The sequence below is a fragment of the Brassica napus genome, chromosome C4 (assembly GCF_020379485.1).
Source record: "Brassica napus cultivar Da-Ae chromosome C4, Da-Ae, whole genome shotgun sequence".
In the NCBI taxonomy this organism is placed as follows: domain Eukaryota; kingdom Viridiplantae; phylum Streptophyta; class Magnoliopsida; order Brassicales; family Brassicaceae; genus Brassica; species Brassica napus.
The window spans coordinates 53163488-53190530 of NC_063447.1; the positions used below are offsets into that span (position 1 = coordinate 53163488).

General features: G+C 36.6%; 3 protein-coding genes, 1 non-coding gene and 1 pseudogene across 4 annotated transcripts; 3 read left to right on the forward strand and 2 right to left on the reverse strand.

The window, feature by feature from the left end:
* The first annotated feature begins 3804 nt into the window (after nucleotides 1–3804).
* On the forward strand, nucleotides 3805–5262 carry BNAC04G40200D (respirasome Complex Assembly Factor 1). The gene is made up of 4 exons (XM_013831824.3): nucleotides 3805–4196; nucleotides 4401–4504; nucleotides 4734–4863; nucleotides 4968–5262. Exons 1-4 carry the CDS (start codon nucleotides 4071–4073, stop codon nucleotides 5004–5006), a joined length of 399 nt encoding a protein of 132 aa, XP_013687278.1. The 5' UTR covers nucleotides 3805–4070; the 3' UTR covers nucleotides 5007–5262.
* Nucleotides 5263–5389: 127 nt separating this feature from the next.
* On the reverse strand, nucleotides 5390–5461 carry TRNAG-UCC. The gene has a single exon. It is a non-coding gene; the product is annotated as a tRNA-Gly (tRNA).
* Nucleotides 5462–6434: 973 nt separating this feature from the next.
* LOC106395860 lies at nucleotides 6435–12190 on the reverse strand (annotated as a pseudogene).
* Nucleotides 12191–20601: 8411 nt separating this feature from the next.
* On the forward strand, nucleotides 20602–26187 carry LOC106395084 (scarecrow-like protein 33). The gene is made up of 2 exons (XM_013835611.3): nucleotides 20602–20896; nucleotides 21098–26187. Exon 2 carries the CDS (start codon nucleotides 21121–21123, stop codon nucleotides 23296–23298), a length of 2178 nt encoding a protein of 725 aa, XP_013691065.1. The 5' UTR covers nucleotides 20602–20896; nucleotides 21098–21120; the 3' UTR covers nucleotides 23299–26187.
* LOC106393968 (glutathione S-transferase T2-like) lies at nucleotides 24790–25707 on the forward strand. The gene has a single exon (XM_013834601.1). It carries the CDS (start codon nucleotides 24790–24792, stop codon nucleotides 25705–25707), a length of 918 nt encoding a protein of 305 aa, XP_013690055.1.
* Nucleotides 26188–27043: the final 856 nt, after the last annotated feature.

Here is a 27043-nt window from a genome sequence, read left to right on the forward strand (position 1 = left end):
GAAACCTGAGTATATTACTCAGTTTCGACCGATAAGTCTCTGCAACGTGTTGTTTAAAACTATCACGAAGGCCATGGTAGGGAGACTGAAGAGTATTATGCCTAAACTGATTGGTCCTTCTCAGTCTAGTTTTATCCCGGGTAGATTGAGTGCGGATAACATTGTTGTGGTTCAGGAAGTTGTTCATTCGATGAAAAAGAAGCAAGGCCACAAGGGTTGGATGCTGCTGAAACTAGATTTGAAAAAAGCATATGAAAGGCTGCATTGGGATTTTCTAGAAGATACACTAAGGGCTGCTGGTTTGTCTGAGAATTGGGTCAAGAGGATTATGGAATGTGTGTCTGGTCCATCAATGTGTATTTTGTGAAATGGGGAAAAATCTGAGCCGTTTAAGCCATCAAGAGGACTGCGACAAGGTGATCCACTCTCCCCGTACCTGTTTGTCTTATGCATGGAGAGATTATGCCAACTGATTGAGAAAGCAGTGGAGGATAAAAGATGAAAACCGATAAGATTGTCGAGAGGTGGTCCACATCTATCTCACATTTGCTTCGCAGATGATCTAATCCTATTTGCAGAGGCATTGGTCACGCAGATTCGAGTGATCAGGAAAGTGTTGGAGAAGTTTTGTAAAGCCTCTGGTCAGAAAATAAGCCTCCAGAAATCAAAGATTTTCTTTTCTAATAATGTCTCTTGAGGAAGAGAAGAGAGAATAAGCAAAGAAAGTGGTATTGCATCAACAAAGGAGCTGGGAAAATACTTGGGGATGCCGATACTACAGAAAAAATTAATAAAGATACTTTTGGGGAGGTACTGGAGAAAGTAGCTTCACGGCTAGCAGGATGGAAGAAACAAACATTAAGACTTGCAGGAAGGGTAACATTGACAAAGTCGGTTCTGTCATCAATCCCGGTGCATACGATGAGTACGATTAGCATGCCAGTTGGTATACTGGAGAAGCTTGATAGCCTAGCGACGAGCTTTGTGTGGGGAAGTGGATAACACTTAGTCTCTTGGGATAAAATATGCAAACCGAAGGCGGCTGGAGGTTTGGGGATCAGGGTGTCGAGAGATATGAACAAAGCCTTGTTAGCTAAAGTGGGATGGCGTCTGTTACACGATACTGAGAGCTTATGGGCCAAAGTTTTACGAAGTAAGTACAGTGTGGGGGACATACATGACACAAATTGGATGGTAGGGAGTAGCTCTAGCTCGTCAACATGGAAAAGTGTGGTGATGGGGATAAGAGAAGTGGTTCTTGTGGGCCATAGCTGGATCACTGGTAATGGGAGAAATATCAGGTTCTGGACGGATAGTTGGATAGCAGGCCAACCACTCATGACTGAAGTGATTGCAGGGCTTCCAGAAGGATATGAAGATATAACAGTTAGAGATATGTGGGGGGGGGAAGGTGGAGGTTCGGATTTTGATAGAATTACCCCGTTGGTAACAGCCGAGAGAAGACTAGAGCTTGTGGCAGTAGTAGTGGATACTGTTACTGGAGCAAAGGACCGTTTGGCATGGGGGCAGACTCAGAATGGGCAGTTTACGGTGAAGTCTGCATACGCCTTGCTTACAAGAGATGAGAATCCAAGACCGCAGATGGGGAGTTTCTTTCGATCTATGTGGCGCGTTGTAGCACCTGAGAGAGTTCGAATGTTTCTCTGGCTAGTGGAAAACCAAGCAATCATGACGAATGCAGAGAGACATAGAAGGCACCTGACTGGGACTGACTTATGCCAGGTCTGCAGAGGAGGAATTGAGACTATAATACATGTGTTACGTGATTGTCCTGCGATAAAAGGTATATGGGAGAGATTTGTTCTGAGAACGAGAAGGGATGCTTTCTTCAGAATGCAGTTACTGGAATGGTTATATAAGAACCTATGTGACAACAATGCAGGTGGTGGTATTCTGTGGGCTACTATATTCGCTTTGACTCTATGGTGGGGATGGAAGTGGAGATGTGGAAATGTATTTGGTGATACCCGACTGTGGAGAGATAGAGTCAAGTTCTTACGTGACTTGGCTAAGGGAGTTATAGCAGCGAATAGAGCAGAGAATGCTCACATAAAGGAAAGACATATGGTTGAGATAATGGTGGGATGGAAGCCACCTTGTGTGGGGTGGATGAAACTGAACACGGACGGTGCATCACATGGGAACCCGGGGCCGGCGGCTGCAGGGGGAGCAATGCGAAACGGAGAAGGCGAGTGGTGTGGTGGTTTTACGATTAATATAGGTAGTTGTACGACACCATTAGCGTAGTTATGGGGTGTGTACTATGGTTTAGTGGTTGCTTGGGAGAAAGGGGTGAGAAGGCTGGAGGTAGAGGTCGATTCTATGATGGTGATGGAGTTTCTTACAATAGGGATTGGGGATACTCATCCGCTGTATTTCCTGGTACGCTTGTGCCATGGCTTCTTGACAAGGGACTGGCTGGTCCGATTCGTTCATGTGTATAGGGAAGCAAACCGCTTAGCTGATGGTTTGGCTAACCTTGCATTTTCTCTTCCGTTTGGTTTTCATAGTTTTGTTGTGGCACCGATTGAGGTCGCTGTTTTAGTTCATGAGGATGTTGTTGGACCGTTGCGGCTACGACAAACTTGTCTTGTAAGCTGAAGTTTGAGTTTCTTTTTTAAATAAATTGGGAGTCATTCTCCCATATTCTTACCAAAAAAAATCAAAGCAGATTTTGCTAACATATTGGCTTGGCCATTCCTCTCACGAGGGATCCAAGCAAAGGAGACAAACTCAAAAATAGACACAAAAGATAAAATGTCTGACACCACTCCACAGAGCTCCGGTATACAAGTCCCAGAGCTGACAGCCTTGATCACAAGCGCATAGTCCGATTCAAAGCACACCATCCTCCGTTCTTCTTCTACTCCTGTCCAGACAGCTTCCAACAACGCTAGTCTTCTGCCATTAGAGCTGACAACACATGGGTTACTCATTTTTTGAAATGCCGTATATCAGAAGGAGTATGGACGACCCATCCTAAGCCCGCTGCCGTTCCCTGAAGGCTCCATGCTGCATCCAATCTGATAACCACTGTACCGGCGGCTAACGTTTCTTAGGGCGGTCTTCTCAATAGGTTGGAAGAAGCAGAAGGTTCTTTCTTCTGGTTTGAGCACCACTCTTTTGCTAGAGATATATCTTCAGGGGGGATTGAAAGACCTTCAAAAACAAACTTGTTACGTGCCTTCCACAGGTTCCAGAGGATCTAGAGGGCAAGCGCGTATGAGGTAACTCCCGAAGGAGGGTGACATGGTCTTGCGCAAAGAGAAGCCCAATTGACTGCTAAATCTACCATTCCGTTGCACTCCACTTCCGATACGAACTGTGCGAGACTCCACACCTTCCTCGCATTACTACATTGGAAAAACAGATGAGTAATAGATTCAGAATCTCCACGTCTCTTACAGAGCGGATCCACCAGTACGTGTCTTTGATTAAGGCGTTCCCCCACCGGGAGAGCTCCCTTGAGCATCTTCCAAGAGAAGAGCTTAATCTTCGGTGCATACTCAAGCTTCCAGACATTCTTCTTCCAGTTAAGGTCAGTATTGTTACCAAGTCTATCTCTGTTCACGGCGGTATAGTATCCCGATTTTGTTGAGTATTCTCTTGATTTTGTTCCTAGCCAAATAAGCTTATCCGGAGCCCCGGTTTGGCTTGGTTTTATGTCCATCCTTATTCTTTTATCGATATTGTTGAATTATACAATATTTTTCAATTGATCCTATGATTTTCTAAAATAAATTTATTATAGTTATTCACTTATTAAATGTTAATTTCTACGGTGTGTTTATATTTTGTAGTGCATTATGTGTCGCTCAGAAACTAGATCGGATCTGAATAATCATTAGATCGTAGACAGCGATGAACAGATCCACCACGAAAACAGTCACGTAAAAAGGAAAATAATTATTATATTTTTCCCGGTGGTCGTAGATCGGATCTGAATAATCAGAATTCACGACTCATAGAGAAGAAGTTAAATCGCAGAACTCATATTCGATCAACGAGATTCCAGGAGTAAGCAGGGTTTTACCATCACACCGACAAGTATGAAAGAAAGGAAATCTGCGAAGTTGAATCATCAAGACAGCGATGAACAGATCCACCACGAAAACAGTCACCTGGGTTCCTTCAAGTTCGCCAAATTGTTCGACTCAGAAGCTTCCTGGGACAAGGTAATCTACTCTCTTCTGTGCGTTCTAGGTCCAAAGTTCGTTCCTTTAAGAACTTGCTATGGAGAAACAGTGAATGTGATTCCGTATTGAGGGGAGATTAGCTTTAGATTCTGATGGGTTTTTGCCACTATCTTAAAGGCAACATTCACCTCTTTGGTTTTTTTGAAGTTTTGTGGTTGTTGTTTGTTGTCTGATTGGTGACAGGATCAACTAGGAGATGTGTTGCATTGGATCAGGCAAGTTGTTGGATTGCTCTGCGGATTGATTTGGGGTGCTATTCCTTTGGTTGGTGGCATTTGGCTTCTTCTGTAAGTTCTTCTCTTCTTAAATGTACAAGTTTGGCCTTAAAAGAATGTAACTTTACCCCCTTAGCTCAATAGTCTTGACTTTGAGTTAAGTGTATGTACAAGTGTTTTAGGGGACATTCCATTCATTTGAGTTGAGTTTTTATCTAATTACAACCACACTACATAGGAGGCATTTGAATGTTACTTAAGCTGATTCCTCTTATCAAGTTGACTATGAAAAATGTGGCAGGTTTCTGGCGATCTCCTCAGGCATAGTATATGGTTACTATGCGTTGATTCTAAAGATCGATGAAGAAGACTATGGGGGTCATGCAGCTCTTCTCCAGGATGGTTTATTTGCTTCTCTTAGTGTATTCCTGGTATATATCTACATTTTCTTCCCCTCTCTCTCTCTCTCTCTCTCTCTCTCTCGACAGAGTATTTATGGCCTCCTACCCTAAGATAATGTCTATTTATGTTTCAGCTAGCGTGGATTCTGGTGTATAGCTTGTCTAGCTTCTGATAGAGACACAACTGTCTTGTGCTTAAGTTTGCTTAAGCCTCTGCTCGGAAGAAGTTTAGAAGAATGTGCCCTTTCATGGTTTCTCCGATTACAGTCTCTTCTTTACGCTGCTCTTGATGCTTTTGTGTTTCTTAAGATGGGAACTAGCATTGGTAGATCTTGTGGGTTTTCTTAACTGTTTTCTTTTTATTTTGTTTAATAAACTAAGTATTATGTGTTTATGCTACAAAGGGAAAAAATTTCCAGGGTTTCTCTATATTTTGGTCAAGTAATCACTGGTATCGAACTATTTCCACCTGATTCTGTATAAGGTAATCAAGAAAATATTTCAATAGATCCTACACAATCAAACAAGAAAAAAAGACTCAAGGGGCAAAATTAATTGCGTCTGCCGGGAGTCGAACCCGGGTCTATTGCTTGGAAGGCAATTATCCTAACCGTTGGACTACAGACGCTTTGATGTTTGCTTCAACAACAAGAACCATAATATTCGTTAAATATATTAGAACAAATGCTTAATCAAGAACTTAGTAGTATTATTTTATCTGATCACATTACTAATTCTAAAGCCAAAACGATAATTTTACAGAACTTCAACTCAGATTTGCTTTTTTGTTGTTCTTGTTGAACATTTTTTCAAGTCACAACTAAAACTCACAGAACATTAAGACAAAAATTTAACATGCCTTAGAAATTTTGTGAACCTAACAAAACCAGATAAAAAAAACTACGGCCTTGTGACATTTCTACATACAGAACTTAGGTTCACCCCATCCTTTAAGACTATTCTAAGTGACACATAGATTATTAATTAAAAAATATTAAATTAAATAAAAAAATAGCTACAAAAAATAAAAACGCTAATTTTAACGACGTTAACGCTTCCAGAGAAACCCTAAACCCTAAATCTTAAATTCTAAACCCTATACCCTAAATTCTAAACCCAAATTCAAACCCCTAAACCCAAAACCTATATCCTAAACCATAATCCTAGATCCTAAACCCAAATTATATACCTTAAACCCAAAAAATAGACTATAAACCGAAATCCTATACCCTAAACCCAAATCTTAGACCCTAAACTCAAACCGTAAACCTTAACCCAAACCATATAGCTTCTAAGTTTGGGGTTTGGATTTAGGGTTTACCGTTTGGGTTTTCGGTCTAGGATTAGGGTTTAGTTATAGGTTTTCGGTTTAGGATTTACCGTTTGGACTTATGGTTAAAATGGATTTAGGGTATATAATTTGAGTTTAAGATTTACGGTTTGGGTTTAGGGTCTACGACTTGGGTTTAGGGTATAGAGTTTAGGTTTATAGTCTAGTTTTTGGGTTTAGGGTCTAGGATTAGGGTTTAGGGTATACGGTTTGGGTTTAGGGGTTTGGATTTGGGTTTAGAATTTAGGGTATAGGGTTTAGAAATTAAGATTTAGGGTTTAGGGTTTAGCTGGAAGCATTAGCGTCATTAAAATTAGCGTTTTTATATTTTGTAGCTATTTTTTATTTAATTTAATATTTTTAATTAATAATCTATGTGTCACATTGATTGGTCCTAAAGGGTGGATCACATTGATTCATTTCTCTCCCAACAAAAAAAAAGACAAAAGAACAATCTAATATCAATCAATCACTCAACGCCTATCGAAGTAAGAATCCCATTCATGCTTCTCAACATTCCCAACACATTATACTTCCAAGAAAACCTCTCCGGAAAATCAAAAACCTCCTCATTCCCTTCCTCAATCCTCTTCCTTAACCCCTCCACTCTCTCCAAAACCCCTTCCACAGCCACATCAAACGCATCTTCAAACCTCCCCGCGTCTCCTCTCTTACCCGAGGGGTTAAAATACATCAACCTCGGTATCAACCTTATCACCTCTTCTCTCATCGCCACAACTTTCCCCCTCGGAATCCTACTCAAAACCCTCTCTATACTTGCTTTACCTTCTTTAACATTCTTCCCCGGTATAAAAACCGAGTACTTCCCTATATCTTTCGGTAAATGCCAAATGTACTGCGCGTAAGCCGACCCTGGGTGAAAAAAAACAGGTATACAACCAGCTAAGATCGAGTCGAAAGTGGAGCGTCGAGTGTAGGAGTCACCGGGAGGTTGGAGACAGAACGTTGAGCTCAGGAAGAACTTCATGATCTGGTCGGGTTTGTAGCATTTTTGCGAGCCGGAGACGCATTCAAGAAGCTTGCATTTTCTTCTGGAAGCTTTGCATTGGTCCATGATCTCGCTTCTTATGCTGTCACCGAGGTTTGGACGCGGTGCACCAACGAAGGAGAATAGGTAACGACGTTTGATTCTTCTCATGCGGTTCTGCCATTGGAGAATCTCTGCGTTTGTTGAAGGGTGGAAGTAGGTCGGGTAAGGAACCGCGAATCCGTGGTAGTTCCATGGGCTTGATTCTATTAGTAACATCGTCATGTTTCTTATTTCCGGTAAGATCATTAACCTGGCTAGTTAGAGAGACATCAATGAGAAAGCTTGTCCAGTAAAAAAAATTCATAAATGCTCTCTATTATCAGTATTATGATTTCTCCAAAATTAGTGACAAATATATACCTATATATAAGAAACTATGTAACAAATAGTTCTTGAGGCAAGTGAAGTTGTTCTTGCTTAATCATTTTTTAACTACACTAGTTTTATCCTCAATATTACAGAAAAAACATTATAAGAATTTTTTTCATACCCTAACGTTTCAGTCAACTTACGTTTTCCACATTAAAACATTTTGTCATACCTTTCTACATATGGTTTCAATTTTCACTCTCATTCCGTAATGATTATCAATTGAAATAATCACCCTCTAAAATCATCATCCTCACATATTAAACCACTATTCACATTTTGACAATTTGAATTGTTATTATGCAACTATATTAGTATATTACATTCACATAATTCATCAATCTTTTATATGGTTTATTTTGAAGTGCTAATATAGTAAGTAACTAGCAAAAGTTAGATGTTATCATATACTGAAACCAGTCTTTTAGCCTATCATGACTATTCTTCTGTTGCTCATACTTCATTATTATACTATTTAGCTATTCCAATATTTCATTTGATATACGAGTCACTACCTTAGTTTTAATCAACGAATAGGATTAGCGACGCACCTGTTTCCCCAATCGGATTCATTCCCTGGTGTACGCATAAAGTCCCAAGTGGTACGACCAGCAACCATGAAATGATCTCGACCGTCCATTCTCTTCCACTCCGGTCTCTCTCGTAGCCACTTCATCAAATCAAGTGCCGCCGCATCTCTCATAAAAGGGAACGGTCCCCACAGAAACCTCATCAAGTCTAGACCCGGATAGTAAGGAACATACACAGCAGAAGCCAGAGACGAGTCTTTGGTCAAGCACTTGTACTGCTTCATCCTGTTGTGGAATATCACTTCCAATGTGAACTGATTCGTTGCAAACCAACCAGAAACTCCCTCCATGTTTGGTAGACGAGGGCCTAAACCGAAGTTCGACGTTAACTCGCACATATCAGTCCACCTACTCAACGTCCAGCAGTTCTTGAGAAGCTCCTCGTTGAATAAAGAGGGAACATCGTGCATGTAAACGTATTTTTCACGACATGGATCGTTACGTCGCGTTGATCTTGGCCGTACCACAACTTTAGGTCGGTTCCTCTTGGCGCTTATTCTCCTTTTGACCTTGGATGTATTATTATTCGACGTTTTTTGCTTACTCTCCACAACGTTATTGTCATCAACTCGCTCTTTCTTTGATGTAACATCGTTCCTAGGCTCGAAAAAGTTCGGTTCCTTGTCGAGTGATCGATGATTTTCATCACTATTATCCACATTGCTCTCGTCGTCATCATTAGGTCGAACCATTCTCTTATCCGAAGATCTCGTCCTTCGTGACTCACGATGTCCTCCCCTAGACCTCGTGGACCGACGACTCCAAGCCGTATCACCTCTCTTCTTCACATTCTCAACGTCTTCTTTCTCAAGTTCCTCAACGAGATCAGTCACAACCTTGGCATCTTCCGAAATCTGAACCTCTTGAGAGGAACCATTGGCGGTAACAGGAACAGTGATGTTGTTGACGTTGGAGACAACAGTTTGGTCGGATTCGTGGTTTTGTTTTGAGACGTGGACGGGAAGATCGATGACGTTTATTTGCCGGAATAGTCTCTCGTTGTTATGAACGGTTTTTACGGAGGAGTTAAAAAAGTAAAGCAAGACAAGCCAGAGGAGAAAAGAGACCATTGCCACGTACCAAAAATGTGTTCTGTACTTTGAGCTCGACTTGTCCATCGCCATGGGTCTTCTCCTTTGTGGTTTTCTCATGCATTAGCCAGATCCCACCTCAAAACCCTGGTTTTGTTGCGTGTGGCTAAAGAAACCGCGAAAGGATGTGATGATTCTGAATCTGAATGAGAGATTTAAGGTAAAAATGGATCTCTTGCAGATTCAGAATAGGAGTGGAGGCTGTGTGAGAGAAGTGAGATTGTGAGGGTGTTGAAGCGTTCAAAGGTTTTGTAGTAATTAATAAAAAGATGTGTGTTTTTCAGTAAACCAAAGTTAATTAGTAGTAACATTTGGGAAGATGTAAATAATCAAAGATTCTCTCACACAAGTGTCCTTAATAAGAAGTGTTCATACTCCCTAATTAAAATCTTCTTTGATTAATGTTGAATACTTTCTGTTAAGATAGTAACACGTTTATTAAGAAAATACTTTCAAAATACTGAATCTTATGCAATGGCAATTTATGTAAATTACACATGAAATAAAGGTTAAATCTTGTGAGTAATTATATAAATTACACATGAAATAAAGGATCACTTCTTTAATCCTTTTGCAACCGGGATATACTGTTGGACTCGTCGTGCTTCTTAGAGGGACGGATTTGAATTGTTCATGGTGCCATTATCTCAGCTGTATTCCTACGTCGCTATGGAACTGTAAATCTCAAAATGTATACTGTGAGGTGAATTCAGATTTTTCTTTTCTTCCTACCTGTAAGTTTATGAAGATAAGAATAATTGTGGGATTGGTGCAGTCGAGCCAAATCGGGAGGCAAATGAACTTGACGTGTAATGCGTATGGGAGAACAGAGATGTATAGGCTCAGTAACGATAACCCGTCTCATGTTCAGCAGTTGTGTTCCCAATTATGCAGCTGATACTAGTATAAACATCTAACTGATATACTCTTTGTAGAAAGTAGGAATATCTTGGAAAGGGACAAAGATTGTTTACTTAATATGATTTTTATTATATGCACTTTTGATTGTTCTTGTTGATCATTTGTCTGGTTTCACTTTTTGTTTCATTGCATATGTAAGAACACATTCAGATTATTAGAATCAAGCTGAGGATAAAAGACAAGTGCAGACACCATTGAACTCAACTTGTCATTGCTACACCAATTTCAACTCAATTCTCCTTGAAACTCCAAACCGTGCCAATAAACCGTGGTTATTGAACCTGGCCCAGTATCTCATCAGTTCTAAACTGATATTAGTCATTTTAAGAGTAAAACATTCACACGAAAATTAGGAAGTGCTTGTTTGCTTTATATATGGATGTTGCATCTAGATTCCTGCATTTAGATACATAAGCTTTCCAATTCATGATTTAGATGTTCATTCCCTAACTAGTTTTGAATAAAAAATTGTGTTTAGAGCCCCTAAAACACACAGACACAACACTGAACTTATTCCATTTAATTATCTTTCTTTTCATCTTCCCTTCTCGAGCAAACCACCAAATGTTTTTTTTTCGTCATTCATTACTCTCCTTCAGTTTTTTTTTTCATTTCCGGCAACTTTTAATAAATGGTGTATATAATAAATGGTGAAGAATTTAGTCAATATTATTCATTCGTTTCATTTTAATTGTCGTCTTATATTTGTACACATAGATTAAGAAAATATTTGATTTTGTATATTTTCTAACTAAAAACATCTACATATACACCTAATTTTATTTCAACTAAAAGAAAAATAAATTTGAAAATATAATTAATAAATTTACATTGAAATTATAAAATGACAATTATTTTGAAGAGAAACTTTTACTCTACAAAAACAATTAAAATGAAACGAAATGAGTATTATATAAAAAAAATAAAAAAAAAACTGATTACAAAAAAAAGAAAAAAAAAACTTTAAATGTCCAAAGTTTTATATTGAAATCACAAGAAGTTTAAATAATTTAGGACAAAAGCTGTCAAAATGTTGTAAAACATTGTACCGAAGTTAGAGCATCTCCAATGTACACCTCTATAATTTCTTCTAAAATAGAGATCACTATTATAGAGTTTTTCTATTTTAGAGAAAAATATGGAGGAACGGTATTTTTTGCCTCTATATTTAAAGGTGAAAATAACATATTTCTATATTTTCCCCTATAAATAGAGAAACTATATTATACATGCATACATTGGAGCATTTTCACCTCTATAATAGAGTTTTTCTATTTTAGAGGAAAATATAGAGATAGAAATAGGGTTTGGTTGGAGATGGTCTTAGGGTTGGACTTGTATCAGGTTTAGAAAATCACGGTTTAATCATTTGAAAACCCAAACCGACCATGTGATAGAGAGAAAGTTGTACCGTATATTAAACGTAGAGATCAGATGAACGTTATAAAGTATCTCAAAACGTCACAAGCTCAAAACCAATGTTCCATGGCCGTTAAGATGGACATGTCGAAAACCTATGACTGTGTCGAATGGGAATTTGTTTCACAAGTTATGCAACGGCTAGGCTTTCACGAGAAATGTTTCTCGATTAAATGGATTATGCAATGTATCATTTACGTGTCCTACCCCTACCTAATAAACGACTCAGTATATGGAGTAGGCTTGGGCATTCGGATAACCGGTTCGGATCTGGATCGGGTTTTTCAGATTTCAGATATTTCGGAACTAGAGAAATTGGTACCGGTCGGATAATTTAAAATTTCAGTTCGGATACGGTTCGGTACCTGTCGGATCCGGTTACATCCGAAGTAACCAAAACATTAACGGATTCGGTCCGATTCTTAGTATATACCAAACCATTTAACCCGATAGAACCGAATATAATGCAAAAGAACCGAAGATATTCTAAATATCCAAAAATCATAAACAAGTAACTAAAATTACAATACAAAACATAACATAACTATTTTAATATAACCAAAGCAAAGTTTAATTTCCAAAATGAAAACAAGCATACTAGATTACTAGGGTTATCTTAATCAAGGTTTAATTCGGGTCTTTCGGATACCCATACATATTCTGGTTATTACCCGTATCCGACCTGGTACCCGACCAAATTTTAAACTTTATCCAACCGGGTAATTTTCTGTATCCGAATCCGATCTGAAACTCGATTTTTGGGTATTACCGGTTAGGATCTTCGTATCCGGGAAATATGCCCATGCCTAATATGGAGCAGTTAAACCTCACCGTGGCATTAGACAAGGGGATCCGATCTCTCTCTATCTATTCATTCTCTATTGTGAAGTTCTCTCAGGGTTATGCAGGAAGGTAGAGCTGGATGCATCTTCGTGTGGCTAGAGGAAGCCCCCGTGTAAACCATCTTCTGTTCGCAGATGATACCATGATGTTCTGTAACTCCTCAGCATCGAGCTGCCACGCCCTGGTACACATCCTACAAGATTATGAAAAGGTTTCAGGACAGAAGGTCAATAGTTTGATATTCTATTACTTTCTCCTCAAAAATGCCTCAAGAGATTAAGACCGCAACAAAAGATATACTTGAAATTCAGAAAGAGGGAAGTGTGGAAAAATATCTTGGACTTTCTGAACATTTCGGAAAAAGAAAGAAAGATCTGTTTTCCTCGATTGTAGACAAAATCCGACAAAGAGCCGCCAACTGGTCAACACGATTCCTCTCGAGGGCAGGAAAGCTCACGATGCTCAAGGCGGTTCTCACAACCATTCCCACCTACACCATGTATTGTTTCCAATTACCAGTAAGCCTCTGAACAGAATACAATCTACACTTACTCGCTTCAGGTGGGACAAGTCTGCAGACAAGAAAAGTATGTGTTGGGTTGCTTGGAATAAGTTAACAAAACCCAAAGCAACATGCGGCTTAGGACTGTAACATAGTAGACCTTTTTGGAAGTCTAATATAATAATTTCATTATTGTTGTTTATTCTTTATTATTTTAATAATTTTAGTATATGATTTCACTTTTTTATTCTTAAGGAACTTAACTTAGTTTAAATATAATGATTTTTTGTAAAAAAATAGAAAAATATAGACTGAAAAAGACGTCTTCAGATAAATAGACTTTATTGTAGGTCTACGAAACTCTAAACCACAAATCTCAAGCTCTAAATGTTTTGCTTGATAATAAAAAAGTCTCAATTATACAAAATATAAACTATTAAGCATTAATATGCAGATTTAAGTTAATAAAACAAAAAAAAAATCTAAAATCTAACCCTATGAAATCAACCACTAAAAGACATAACATATTAGAACCTTTTGTTTCTAAACTATGAACATTGTATAATACATGATAACCAAATTAGTATACATTCTTCAAAATTGTTCAATTATATGAAATTTTAATTTATTTACTTCATATTATCCATTATATTGATGATTAGTTAAAAATATCACAATAATTATTTTTATACATTTTCAAAATTAAATTATTAGATCAAATTAGTGTGTTGACTACAAAATAAGTCTATAAGGTAGACTTCGTAGGAAGTCTATATATATGTAGACTTCTTTTATTGCGTGTAGACTTCTGAAAGATAGAAACGTAAAATACATTTCTGTTTTTTTTGTTTGATAATAAAGGTTAAATACTACTTTCACTACCCCTTTTAGGTTGATTTTGCATTTGACTGAAAGTGGAGTACAATTTTAGGTTTGACTTGAATATTTGGGTTGGTTTTAGCAAATGTCCCAAGAAAAATTGTGTCTTGCCTTTGTCTGTGACATATTCAGTTTTCACTTTCTACCACTAATCAATATTATATTTAATAATTGATTGAATACAAATTCTGTGATAGTTGTCTTTATTATATACTAGTGGTTTGTCCGCGCTTCGCGCGGAAATATTACATTCTTTTAATTGAAATTTGATTTCAATATTTATTAATATTTTGATCTTTTATGTAGTGTTTCTAATACTATTTATTTTAGTACAATAATCGGAAGACATGATTTAACTATTAATATATAATTAAAAATGATTTTGTCATGTAGTATCAATTTTTCCATGGCGTATAAGGAAAAATATGAGGAAATTTTAATTTTATTTTACTTTCGAAACATTATATTGGGATGTTTGAAAAATAAGAAAAAATTTAATCTTTTCATAATTAATATATCAGTATCTTAGGTGAAGTTCTTATGTTGTGAACACCAAATATCTCCTACATATTCTTTTCTCTACTTAATTTTCGTTTCTATCTTTAACAAACCTACTCTAAAATCTGTTTTTTTCTTTCTTTTTTTACTATTGTGACTCTTTATGAAAAATATAAAAGTGAAAACCAATATTAATAGTAACGTTACAAATCTTAGCTAGCTTCACCGCAAAAGTAAATGTTCGTCATGAGAAAACAATATATTCTTTCTTTTCCAAATGCAATCAAATTCTTTTATCAGTTATAAACATCTCTAATAGTGTTTTCAACATCGTACATTTCTCCTTGAGTGCTGCAATAAATAATTAAATATTTTTTTTTTTTTGCTGGAAACATATGAACTTTATATGTTTCTCAGAAAGCAAAAGGACATATTTATTCATTCATCATAAATGTTTTATACGTCAAGAACACCAATAAGGAATTTAAATGATAATAGAAACAAAACTCAAAAAAGTTAGAGAACAGACACGGTTTGTTCATAGTTTACTATCAGAGCTTCGATTACCATAACATGGCTTCCATTACACCATATCAAACATTGAATAAACGAATCTGGTACGCATTTGAAGCAGAGTAGCTAATATCCCTCGTCTAGTTCCTAGTAAATATAAGTTTCCAGCTTAAAAAGTACGAAAAAATTAACATTGGGTTGAAATAATGGGAGATAAAGTGAATAAACAATAAATTTGTCTAAAATATAGATGTAACTGTAGATCGATGAACACAAAAGCCAATGGTATATCAACTACCATCTTCTATGCATTCAACTACCATCTGCTTAAATTTCGATTCGTTAGGTGCAACTGGATATAATCAGATGCATTCACAAAAACAGATTGGCCACTTCGAGATCTTAACGTAAGTATTACCTGTAAGGCCTTTGTCATATAAAGAATAGTTGCTTCTTTCAAAGTTCCATCAGACTGAAAATCTCAAGCAAATAGCCAACACAGATCAGACTCAATTTAAGCAAATAACCAACACAAATCGATACATGAGTCTATTGGGTGTGTACATGTACTACAGGCCATATGCTCTCCTTGAGTTACATACATCCATACATGAGTCCCTAGTCTCAAGAAAATAGCCAACGCATATCAGACTCAATTTAAGGCCATACTGAAATTGCAACATGATCTTCAAGATAATGCAAATGTTATTGTGTGCAATTATGTTCACTTATAAGACCCGATTGACTCATATATCGATCCAGCTTGACTACTGTGTCATAAATGGAGATTATTAGAATTCGCTAAACAGAAAACTCAATCTCAATAACTTGTGCAAATATATACAATGTGATTACTCATGTTTACCTTAACTTTATCGGTTCTTAGAGCTGAACCATAGAGGGTATCTCCTGTTTTTAGCTGAGAGGTCGCATCCTCCATAGCAGAGTTGAGCTGAGTGAATTTCCAACCCAGTACCTTCCAAGTTTTCTTCATTTACAGTACAAATCTTTGTTAATAAGTAAATCAACAAAGAGGCGGGAAATGCGAAAAATGTCATATTAGTGATTATTTTCAACTCACCTCCAAAGCTTTGTCCTCATCATGTATGTATTTAGGGAATTTCCTCCTGAGATCCTTTCGGTCTGCTCCAGCTATAGGCTCTAGCCTTGTTGATCTGATTTAGTTGATAGAAGTGACATCACACATCGACATATGTAATTCAAGGAGAGCAGATATTATTGTACTAATGAAACCAACCTGTTAGTGTGATCAACTAAATAGAATATTAGCTGTTGTGCATATACGCAGCCAAGAGCATATGCCGAGTACACCTAAAATAAACCCTCCGACGAATAAGCAACAGAAGCCAGACATGTGTACTTCTGAGACTTCGGAAGACCTCCGTTTGAGAAATTCTTAAAGCTGCTGACTTTACCAGATATCTTCACCAACATATGAGGCGAAGTCTCAATCTCTGTTTTCAAACCATCTCTAGATCTCAAAGCCTCGTCAAGCTTCTTCAAAACCGACCATCTTTGCTTTTACTTACACTCTCAAGCTCGTTTGATAGATCTTCTTTTTTTCTTCAAGGCTTCGTCTCGCTCTCGCTTGGACTCGTTGCGCTTCTTGATTGCCTCGTGAGCAAGAGCTTTGAGCCGATTGAACGGCGCTTGGAGATCCGATTTCGAACTCTAGGCGGCTTCTCGAGCTTTCTTCTGGCGATCGAGCTCCTTGATTAGCTCCCTTAGCCTCTGGTCTTGTGCCTCTTCCCGAGGCGGATCGTTTAGAACGACGGGCGCGCTGGTTCGTCGGACTTGACATCAATGAGGACGACATCAATGAGGATGTGTTAATTACGTAAAACCTGGGAGCAAAGTAGAAATCAATGCGCCGTTACGGAGAAGAAATCGTAAAAGCTATGGTCGATCACAGAGTCTGGAACTTTCGTCGGAAGAAGCTAAAGTGATGAAGAATCAAATGTTATCACTGGGCCTGGAATGTAAAAACCCAACCGTATCAGTAAACCAAAACACATCGTTTAAATAAAAGTGACACGTGGCAGCAATTGCCCAAAAAAAAAAAAATCTACTTTATAGTATAAGATGACTAGGACGTAAAAGCTGAATTATTAGTTAAAGTTTCTAGTCATGTTTTTAAGTGTCGTACATGGTAGTGCGAATATTATAATCCTACCACCAAGGACTTTTCCAAACAACAGATATTAACATTTAACAAACAAGAAATAATATTGGGTACTATATTGTTTTGGTTTTTCTTTTAATTTATAATAATAAAAGATTACAACTAGATCTGAGTTGATATCTTTATGTGTCGTCGGGCTTGTAAATAATATACTTGGAAAGAGTTCGCAACCCAGATTCAGTGATAAGAGGATTTTAGGGAAATTTAGATTCGAAATAATCTTACGACACTAAATCTATGCGGTCATACGGACGTAAAATTATGATTTTAATCTCATTTGAATATTCAGAAAAACTATCCGTAAGCTACATTTCATTTGAAGATTAATCCGGGTACTTTCACAAGCTCAGTATACCATTATAATAGTAAAACATTTTCATCATAACAATATAGTAAATATGCTGCTACAAAAAAATAGTAAATATGTAAATAGAAGAAAAATTGAAGATTTGTTTAAGAAAATAAGAAAAAGTTAAAGACAGAATAAAATAATAAATTTTTAGTTTTGTGGATGATAATGGAATACTTAAAACAGCCTTAGACTGAAAACCTAATATATACAAAATATTTATAACTAATAATTGGACAATAAGACGTCCAGTCCGGGTTTGATTCCTAAAAGGAAATTTCTACAGATTAATGAACATAAGTTTATAGGAAAATATATAGTATGCGTAGATTTTTTCATCACAGTATGGTGTATGTTAAATTGTCGTTATGATAAATTTATGCTGGGTAGATAAAATAGTCTAAACAATTATCGTTAAACAGTAGTTGTTTTACAAAATTATAATTGAGTTCTATCATTCAAGACGACAAAACAATTTAGAATTTGAATATTAATCTTTTTACTATTCAACCGAATTTACAGAATATTTTTTGGGAAGATTTGTCTACCCTTTTCCTAAATCATTAAAAATTATAGGTTTCCCTATGTATGATCCATTTTGACCAAATATAGATCCATTTTAGATCGAATTTGTATTGAAAACATGGAGAAATGATATCAAATTAAAAAGTACTGTACATCCAGAAGCCAAACAATTAATTTTTTTTGATAAGGGATAAGGATATTCAAAGAGTATATGCCATAGTGAGTAACGTGTTATCAATTTTTTTAGTTACATGCAAGTGTCAGATCATTTTCATATAATAAAATTCTGTTTTAATAAGATATATTATCTTTTAATTTATTAAAGCCTAGAAATATTTTAAATGAATTTTAGTAAATTATAATTAAATTTTATAATTGTGTATTTTAAATTATATAACATGTCCGTCTCGCAATGGAGATTAATTATTTTCGATCTGTCTCAAATTGATAAAAGTTCTTTTAAATATTTTTATTAAAAATGCGAAAATATATTTGGTTAAGTTTTTGTACTTGTGTAAATATTTAGCATGCTTAATCGAATAATTAAAAAATTACTATAATTAAACTTACTATAATAAAAATCAACTATAATTCAATACAGAAATAATCAAATAATAGAAACATAGCTAACTCTTTGTGTTTATGAAGTGAAAATATATTGATGTATAAAAATCAACTATAATATTATTATACATTAATATATTCAGTTATCGTTTATAATAATGAAAAAAATATTCTATAAATTAATTATTTTCGGAAATAAAATTTAAAATGACTGAAAAGATTTTCTTAGATTTTTCTTAAGCCATATTTATTTATATTTCAAATTAGAGATAAATATATTAAAAGATATTATGATTAAATTATGTAAAATTTGCTAAACATTCTAGAGGATGGTAAATTTAAAAATATCACACATGAAAAAAATCATGATTTCTATTTTAATAATATAGATGCGTATAAAAACTGAAAATAGCAATCTAATTTATTATTATTTGACATATTTTTAAATATCTATATTGGTTTGTTAAGTTTCATAATTTTATTGAAATGTAATGTTGAAAAATATAGAAATATTGTGTATTTAATTTATTCAAGTAAGATTTAAATGTTTAATAAATAATGTAAATATTAAATGTTTAATAAATAATGTAAATAATTCTAACTTCATCGCATATACAAAATATATAAACATACTCAAATATGTAAGAAACACACAAAATAAGTAAACAAAACATAGAGTGCTGACTCGTTATGCAAAATATTTTATAAATTAAATATATAATCAATATAAAATACTTAATACCTCAAATGCGAAAAACGAAAGATTCTTACCGCTACGTTTTGAACAATGGACCAAGTCCATTTGAAGTTAAACTAATATACCATTATATTATATATAAATTCTTGTTCAATTTAGACAATTTAAGATTTTTGTAAAGCCGCATTATTGATTTGAAAAATATTCTTACGAAATCTTAGATAATTTAGCATTTTAATATTTATATATATACATGTATGTTATATCAAATTTAATATAGAGAAATGTTTAACAAAGGTAAAATTTCAGTGATATTTTTTTATAGTATTCTATGTGGGATTAATGTTAGTTTCATAGGTGTTATATTAGATTTTCACATGTTTTTAAAACATAAAATTATTTTGATAAAATGTCAGTTCATTTTTTAACCCCTTCATATTGGTCAAGACTTATATTTAATTTTTTCATAATTGAAATGTGATAATCTGTTTTTAACATTCGCATTTTTTTATATAAATGTCGTGTATGTTTAAAAAATGGCCTTTTGTTTGGGTCTTTGTTCTCTGGGAAAACATTTTGCTTTCGTCAGGCTTTGTTACCGGAGACATATGTGTTGTGCTGCCAGCTGTAGAATCTCATCATGTATCCCAAAAATGTATTTCTCCAATGATAATCTACTTCTTATATATTAATTCAGAAGTCACCACCTTGATTCATGTGTAATTTTTTAAAAATAGATTTAATAGACATATTTATACAAAATCATGTTACATTTAATTTCTAATCTTATTATTTAAATTTTAGGTATACCATAATTTTTTATTAGGCTATCAATAATTAGATTTAAACAATAAATGATCCATTGGATTTATAGATAGTATAAATTAAATATATATAATTTAATGTTGTAATACTATACATCCATATGTTAATTAATTAAATATTTGTCGATGTTAACTTTTAAAATTATAAGAATTTTTTTTTTAAATATCAAAAATCATATTATCTAATAATGATTAATTTTTACTACCTTAAACCAATGAAAACAAAATTTAAACTATATAGTTTATTTAAAAATTAAACAAAAACTAAATGTTTAATTATTTACTCGATAATATAAATCTATGAAGAAAATTTTTTAATTTTTTTAAGACTTTCTAAATTTGTGAAATGTTACAATATCTTTTATATGACAATAAAATAATATTTTACTAATCTTTATATATATAATTACGATTTTAATAATGAAATAATAATCCAAAAAAATATATATAGAAGAAGATACAAATACATGTGAAAGTTTGAAACAATCTATTCAATGGAAAAAATATACCGTAAACTTATTTTATTTTAAAAATTAATAGACACATATATATTATAATATATATCTATTTAGAATTGAAAACAAAATGTTTATATAAAAATAAATGAAAACAAAAATCTGCGCAAGTCGAGATCTAGTTCGATGTTAAAATAAAAAGTTTAAAAAATATAAAAGTTTCCTGACCTAGTGGCTTTCTGACACACATAAACAAATAAAACGTACTTTATAAAAATAATTGAAAATTGTACCTTTCAACCACTTGTACTTCTCTATAGTTTACAGTTTAATTATGATTACATAAAAAAAATACATCTCGACCACGTACACAGCCATTTCCCCCCAAGAGAAAGCTTCCTTCCATAGTATCTGAATCTGACGCATCTTAATCCCAACAGGTACGCTTGCAAAAATTTGTTTCTTACCAAACACAAAACATCATTGTCTCATAGGGATTAATAAAGCTTAGTGTTTAGGTTATCTGTTATTCTTTTGCTGTGTTATTAATTATCCTGATCAGGTAGAGAAAAAAAAAGTTTCAACCTTCAAAACGTATTATCTCTCAGAGACTAAGGATTTGTGTTTTCTTGTTGAAAAAGTTTTAGGGTTCTTGAGACTAGCGATGGGTTCTTACTCTGCTGGATTCCCTGGATCATTTGACAACTTCCATTTCAATTGCAAGATTGACTTTTCCAATTTGGGAAATGGGTTATATCTGGATGATCAACCTTTCTTGAGAAGTCCATCTCCCTTTCCTCCTCTTCCTCTCCCTCCTCTTCATCCTCCTCCTCATCCAGAGCCATATTCTCAACAGAATCTTCATGCTGCTGATGCTGATGCTGATGTTGATGCTGATGATGATTGCACTGATTCTGTTCTGCAATACATAAGCCAAGTTCTTATGGAAGAAGACATGGATGACAAGCCTTGTATGTTCCATGATGCCTTGTCTCTCCAAGCAGCTGAGAGATCTCTCTATGAAGCTCTAGGCGAAAAGTACCCGGATTCTACTAGCCCTATTCAATTGGCTCATAATCCTGATGAGTTGAGTGATATAACTTCTTCAGGTTATACCTCAAGAACCACCACCACCACCACCACTTCCTCTGATTGGAGTTTTGATAGTTTGGAAAACAGTAGGCCTTCTTGGATGCAAACATCGATCCCGAAAAACTTCGTCTTCCAGTCTACCCCCTCTACTAGATCCAGCCCCACTAGTGGCCGTAACACGGGCATCAGGTCAAGTTCTAGTAACGATTTGGTTTCTAACATGTTCAAAGATAGCAGCTGGGCGTTGCAATTCAAGAAAGGTGTGGAGGAAGCAAGCAAGTTCCTCCCAAAGAGCACTCAGCTGGTTATAGATGTGGAGAATGATCATCACTATGTTCCTTACAGAATAACCGGAGAGAAATGCCATTGGCGCGAAGATGAGCATTTGCCTGAAGAAAGAAACAAGAAGCAATCAGCTGTCTATGCCGATGACCCCGAACTATCTGAAATGTTCGATAAGATCCTCTTGTTCGGAGATCCTAAGGAGAACCCTAAATGTATTCTCAACGAAACCTCCCAAAAGGAGCCTCCCAAAGCTTCACCAAGTCCCAAAGGCGAGACAACAACATACCCGAGGGGACAGAAACCAACTGCTTATGTGAAAGAGATACCTGACTTGAGGTCCCTTTTGCTATCATGCGCTCAAGCCGTGTCCGTTAACGATCATAGAAGAGCTGAAGGATTGTTACGACTGGTCAGGCAACATTCTTCGTCTTACGGAGATGGAACAGAGAGGTTAGCTCATTACTTCGCAAACAGCCTCGAAGCACGTTTAGCCGGTACGGGTACGCAAGTTTACACAGCCTTGTCTTCCAAGAAAACATCCGCTGCCGACATGTTGAAAGCTTACCAGACGTACGTATCGGTCTGCCCGTTCAAGAAGATCGGTATAGTTTTCGCTAACCATACCATTCAGCAGCTGGTTAAGAAGACTATGCCTAACACCATCCACATCATAGACTTTGGGATATCTTACGGTTTCCAGTGGCATTCTCTCGTTCATCGACTTGCATGGAGACGTGGCTCCACGTGTAAGCTTAGGATAACGGGTATTGACTTGCCTCAACGTGGGTTTAGACCAGCTAACGGAGTTATTGAGACGGGACATCGCTTGGCTAAGTACTGTAAGAAGTTCAACGTGCCCTTTGAGTATAACGCTATTGCGCAGAAATGGGAAACGATAAAGCTTGAGGACTTGAAGTTGAAAGAAGGCGAGTTTGTGGCGGTGAACTCTCTCTTTAGGTTTAGGAATCTTCTTGACGAGACGGTGGCGGTGGACAGCCCTAGAGATGTGGTTTTGAGACTCATACAGAAGATAAAACCGAACATCTTCATCCCTTCTATCTTGAGCGGTTCTTATAATGCGCCTTTCTTTGTGACGAGGTTTAGAGAAGTTCTGTATCATTTCTCTTCTCTGTTCGACATGTGCGACACCACTCTGACGAGGGAGGATCCGATGAGGGTTGTGTTTGAGAAGGAGTTCTACGGGAGGGAGATCATGAACGTGGTGGCTTGTGAGGGGACGGCGAGAGTGGAGAGGCCTGAGAGTTATAAGCAGTGGCAGGGGAGGATGGTGAGAGCCGGGTTTAGGCAGCTTCCGGTTGAGAAGGAGCTGGTTCAGAAACTGAGGTTGATGGTTGATAAAGAATACAAAAGCAAAGAGTTTGATGTTGATCAAGATGGTAACTGGTTCCTTCAAGGCTGGAAAGGCAGACTTGTTTATGCTTCTTCTTTTTGGGTTTCGGTGTAGTGTTGTCTTTTACATTCCAAGAAACTGATTATCTCTAAGACCATAATTATCGCTGTTTCTAAACAGAGTTTTTAAGCATTAAAGGTGATTTAATTAAATCAAAACTCATTAAAAGCAAAGTAACCAATCTTAAACTGGGCATTTGGAAACCGATTTTGAAAGAGGTTTCACAACCACGTGTCAGCGAGATGAGGGGTTTAATTTTCTTTTTCTTTTTTTCTTTTTCTTTTTTTCTTATTCTCTCTCGATTCTTTCTGTTTCTTCCCTCGTTTTCTCCGCATGCAGCGATCGAAATCCACAACCTCTGCTCTCGTCTTCTCCGTGAGAGACGATCGAAGCGGGTGTCGGTACACAGGGCGTCTACTCCGTGTTCTCCGTCCGACGGTGTATCGAAACCCACCAAAGACGACGATTGAAACCCACCAAAGACGGTGTCTCCTCCGTGTTCTGTCGGCAAGTGACGGCGTCTCCTCCGTCGTCTCTCGGCGATTGAAACCCATCACCGCCGACGATCGAAGCGGGTGTCTCTCCTCGCAGCGTCTCCTCCGGCTTCTCTCGTCTTCTCCCCAAGAAGAGCGATCGAATCCGACAACAGAGGACGACTCTGTCGGCAAGTCACGGCGAAAACGGCGGTCTTCTCTCGTGATCTCCGTCAGAAGAGCTATCGAAACCCACCCACCACCGACGACGCCTCTCTCGATTCTTATCTTTGGAAACGTTGATAACTGTGGTGATTTGGATGATGATTACGTTAATTAGGTGATAATAGCTTTTACTCTTTCTGTGTTCTTTGGTTATGACTGTGTATACTTTGTGTTAATGATGATGGTTTTCAATTCAACAGGACGCCAAGGAACATCTTTCTGCATTGGCTCCGTCTCTATCAGACATAATGGTGACAATCTAATGTGAGTCTTTTTAGTCATGTTCTTTAAGTCATGTTCTTTAAGTTTATAGCGAGAGAGAAGTGTGAGTCTTTTTAGTGATGTTGTTATCATCTTTTTCTTGTTCCATAACTGGTGTTTCTAAACTGAGCAGTTTTCGGCAAGGTGAGGATGTACAACAAGTGATGCAGCCGAGCAAGCTCCGTAACCACAACTCCAATTTGAAACTGTCGGTGAGGTAAAACTTGATTTCATTTCCTTGCTTTTTTGTTAAATGCTTTTGTCTGGATTGTAGTTAGGTTAATAAATGCTGGTTAGGTTGTGGTTAGTGAGTATGAGAAGATGAATGCTTGTGATGAATGCTTCTTTTACTGTAAATGGTTTTTAGATATGTGTCAACTCATCTCAACTGATAGAGTTAAGATATGGTTTGTAGATATGTGTCTACTCATCTCAACAAGACCCATATCTACACCGATTTTTCTCTCTTTTCATCTATTAAAATCGTTGCTTTCTCTTTTTCTTTTCATCTTATAACACTATCTCCCTTTTCATTCGTCTTCAAACACATCTCTTGTTCTTTCTATCTTCTCTGAAATTTTAGGATATGGATTCTCCGAATCCATATACTCAGGCCTCAAATTTTCGTGATCTGTTGAACAGTCAACAAGATACTGTCCATGAACCCTTTCCTTATGAGAGGTTTTCACATGGTGGGGATGTCGGGTCATCAGAACGCCCTTTCTTTAGTACTCAAGCAACAGAAACCTCAAGCTTCTGCGAAGACTCACCTACAGATCGGAGAGAAAGGAAGAAATGGAGCGTCTCGGATGATGTAGTGCTCATTAGCGCATGGCTAAACACCAGCAAGGACCCGGTTGTAGGGAATGAGCACAAAGCAGGTGCCTTCTGGTCACGCATTTCTGCTTACTTTGCAGCTTCTCCAAAGGTTGGAAGAGGTGAAACGCGACAGGCAATTAAGTGTAAGCAGAGGTGGCAAAAGCTGAATAATCTCGTTTGTAAGTTTTGTGGAGCCTATGAGGCTGCAACGAGACAGAAAACAAGTGGCCAGAGTGAGTCTGATGTTGTTAAACTGGCCCACGAGATTTTCTACAATGATCATAAGAAGAAGTTTACCCTTCACCAGGCTTGGGATGAGCTAAGGAATGACCAGAAATGGAGCGAATTTACAACTGCTAAGATGGATGTAAGCGGTAAGAAGAGAAGGTGTTCGGATGGAGCACAATCCGAAAGCTCTCAAGCAACTACGAACCTAGGTGATCAACCAACAAAACGTCCTCCTGGTGTTAAGGCGGCGAAAGGAGCATCTGGTAAGAGAAGTGTAGTGGATCACGCGGCTGTCTCTCAGCTTCAGAGCATGTGGACTATCAGAGAGAAAGACTTGGCCATGAAAGAAAGACTCACGAAGATGAGACTGCTAGATCGTCTCTTATCAAAAAAAGAGCCCCTATCTGAAGTGGAGGAAGCTCTAAAGACTCAGCTAATTACAGAGATGTTGGGGTAGAAAACGAGTGTCTTTGGGCTCTGTGTCTTCAGTCTATCATGTTCTGTTTTAGGTTCTGTTTTATGTTCTGTTACCGGTTATGTTTTATGTTTTTCTGCTCTAGGTGTCTTCGGACTATGTGTTATGTTGCATAATGTATGTTTCAATGGTCAGTTTATGTATAAAAGCAGTTTCTATGTTCTTGTTTCAATTTTCTTCTGTAAATGTTCTTGTTTCAATGGTGCAGATAGACAAGAGAAGTCACAGGTGCAAGAGAAGTCACGGGTGCTGATAGACAAGAGAAGTCACTTCAGTCTATCATGTTGTGCTTTGGTTGTCTGTATGTGTGCAGGAGAAGTCACAAGAACTTATGTGCTTTGTTGTTTTGCATGTCACAAGTCACGAGTGTTTGTTTCCTTTGTATTATTATGTACGTGTCACAAGTCACGAGTGTTTGTTTCCTTTGTATTATTATGAACTTATGTCAATTGTGCAATATGATATCACCAACTCTCCTTCTCTATATTTGGAAGTCACCAACTCTCCTTCTCTATATAAACACTCTATCGTAAACACTCTATCATAATACTCACCATACAAGCTCCAAACAAAGATATCGAAAACACTCTATCTCTCATTCTCCAAAGATATTCACAAAAGATTCAATTTACCTCTTATCAACTCTCCTTCAAAGTTCCATTCTCTCAATCTCCTTCTCCTTGAACACAAATAATATTCACAAAAGATTCGTAAACACTCTTATTTGTCAATCTCCTTCAAAGTTCCATTATCTCTATCTCTCATTTTTCTTCTTCAAATTTTTATTCCCAAAAGAATCAAAAAAAAACTTTCTACAATTTGATCAAATATATGGCATCTTCTTCTCATAACACGTTTGAGGGAGTAGATGATGAAAATTTCGATCAATATTTTGATCAACAATTTGATCAAGCTTTCGAGAATTTTTCATTAATTACGGTGATCAAGAAGATGCAAGGAAAAAGAGGAAAAAAACGAGTTCACATCGAAAGAGATCGTGAAGAAGGCAATGTACGTTTATGGAATGATTATTTCAGTGAGACTCCAACATATCCCGTAAATCTATTCAGACGACGATTTAGAATGAATAAGCCATTGTTCATGCATATTGTTGATCGACTCTCCAATGAAGTTGAATACTTTCGACAAAAGAAGGATACTCTCGGAAGGATTAGACTCTCTCCACTGCAGAAGTGTACGGCAGCCATTCGTGTCTTGGCATATGGTACTACGGCTGATGCTGTTGACGAATACCTCAGACTCGGTGAAACCACGACTCGGTCATGTGTGGAACATTTTGTGGAAGGAATAATATATT

What these genes read in the sequence shown, in the direction of transcription:
- LOC106393968 (XM_013834601.1), top strand. Translation starts at nt 24,790, where the DNA reads ATGGATTCTCCGAATCCATATACTCAGGCCTCAAATTTTCGTGATCTG.
- LOC106395084 (XM_013835611.3), top strand. Translation starts at nt 21,121, where the DNA reads ATGGGTTCTTACTCTGCTGGATTCCCTGGATCATTTGACAACTTCCAT.
- BNAC04G40200D (XM_013831824.3), top strand. Translation starts at nt 4,071, where the DNA reads ATGAAAGAAAGGAAATCTGCGAAGTTGAATCATCAAGACAGCGATGAA. An exon ending in CAGAAGCTTCCTGGGACAAG is followed by an intron (nt 4,197 to 4,400) that starts GTAATCTACTCT and finishes GATTGGTGACAG; the next exon opens with GATCAACTAGGAGATGTGTT. An exon ending in GGTGGCATTTGGCTTCTTCT is followed by an intron (nt 4,505 to 4,733) that starts GTAAGTTCTTCT and finishes AAAATGTGGCAG; the next exon opens with GTTTCTGGCGATCTCCTCAG.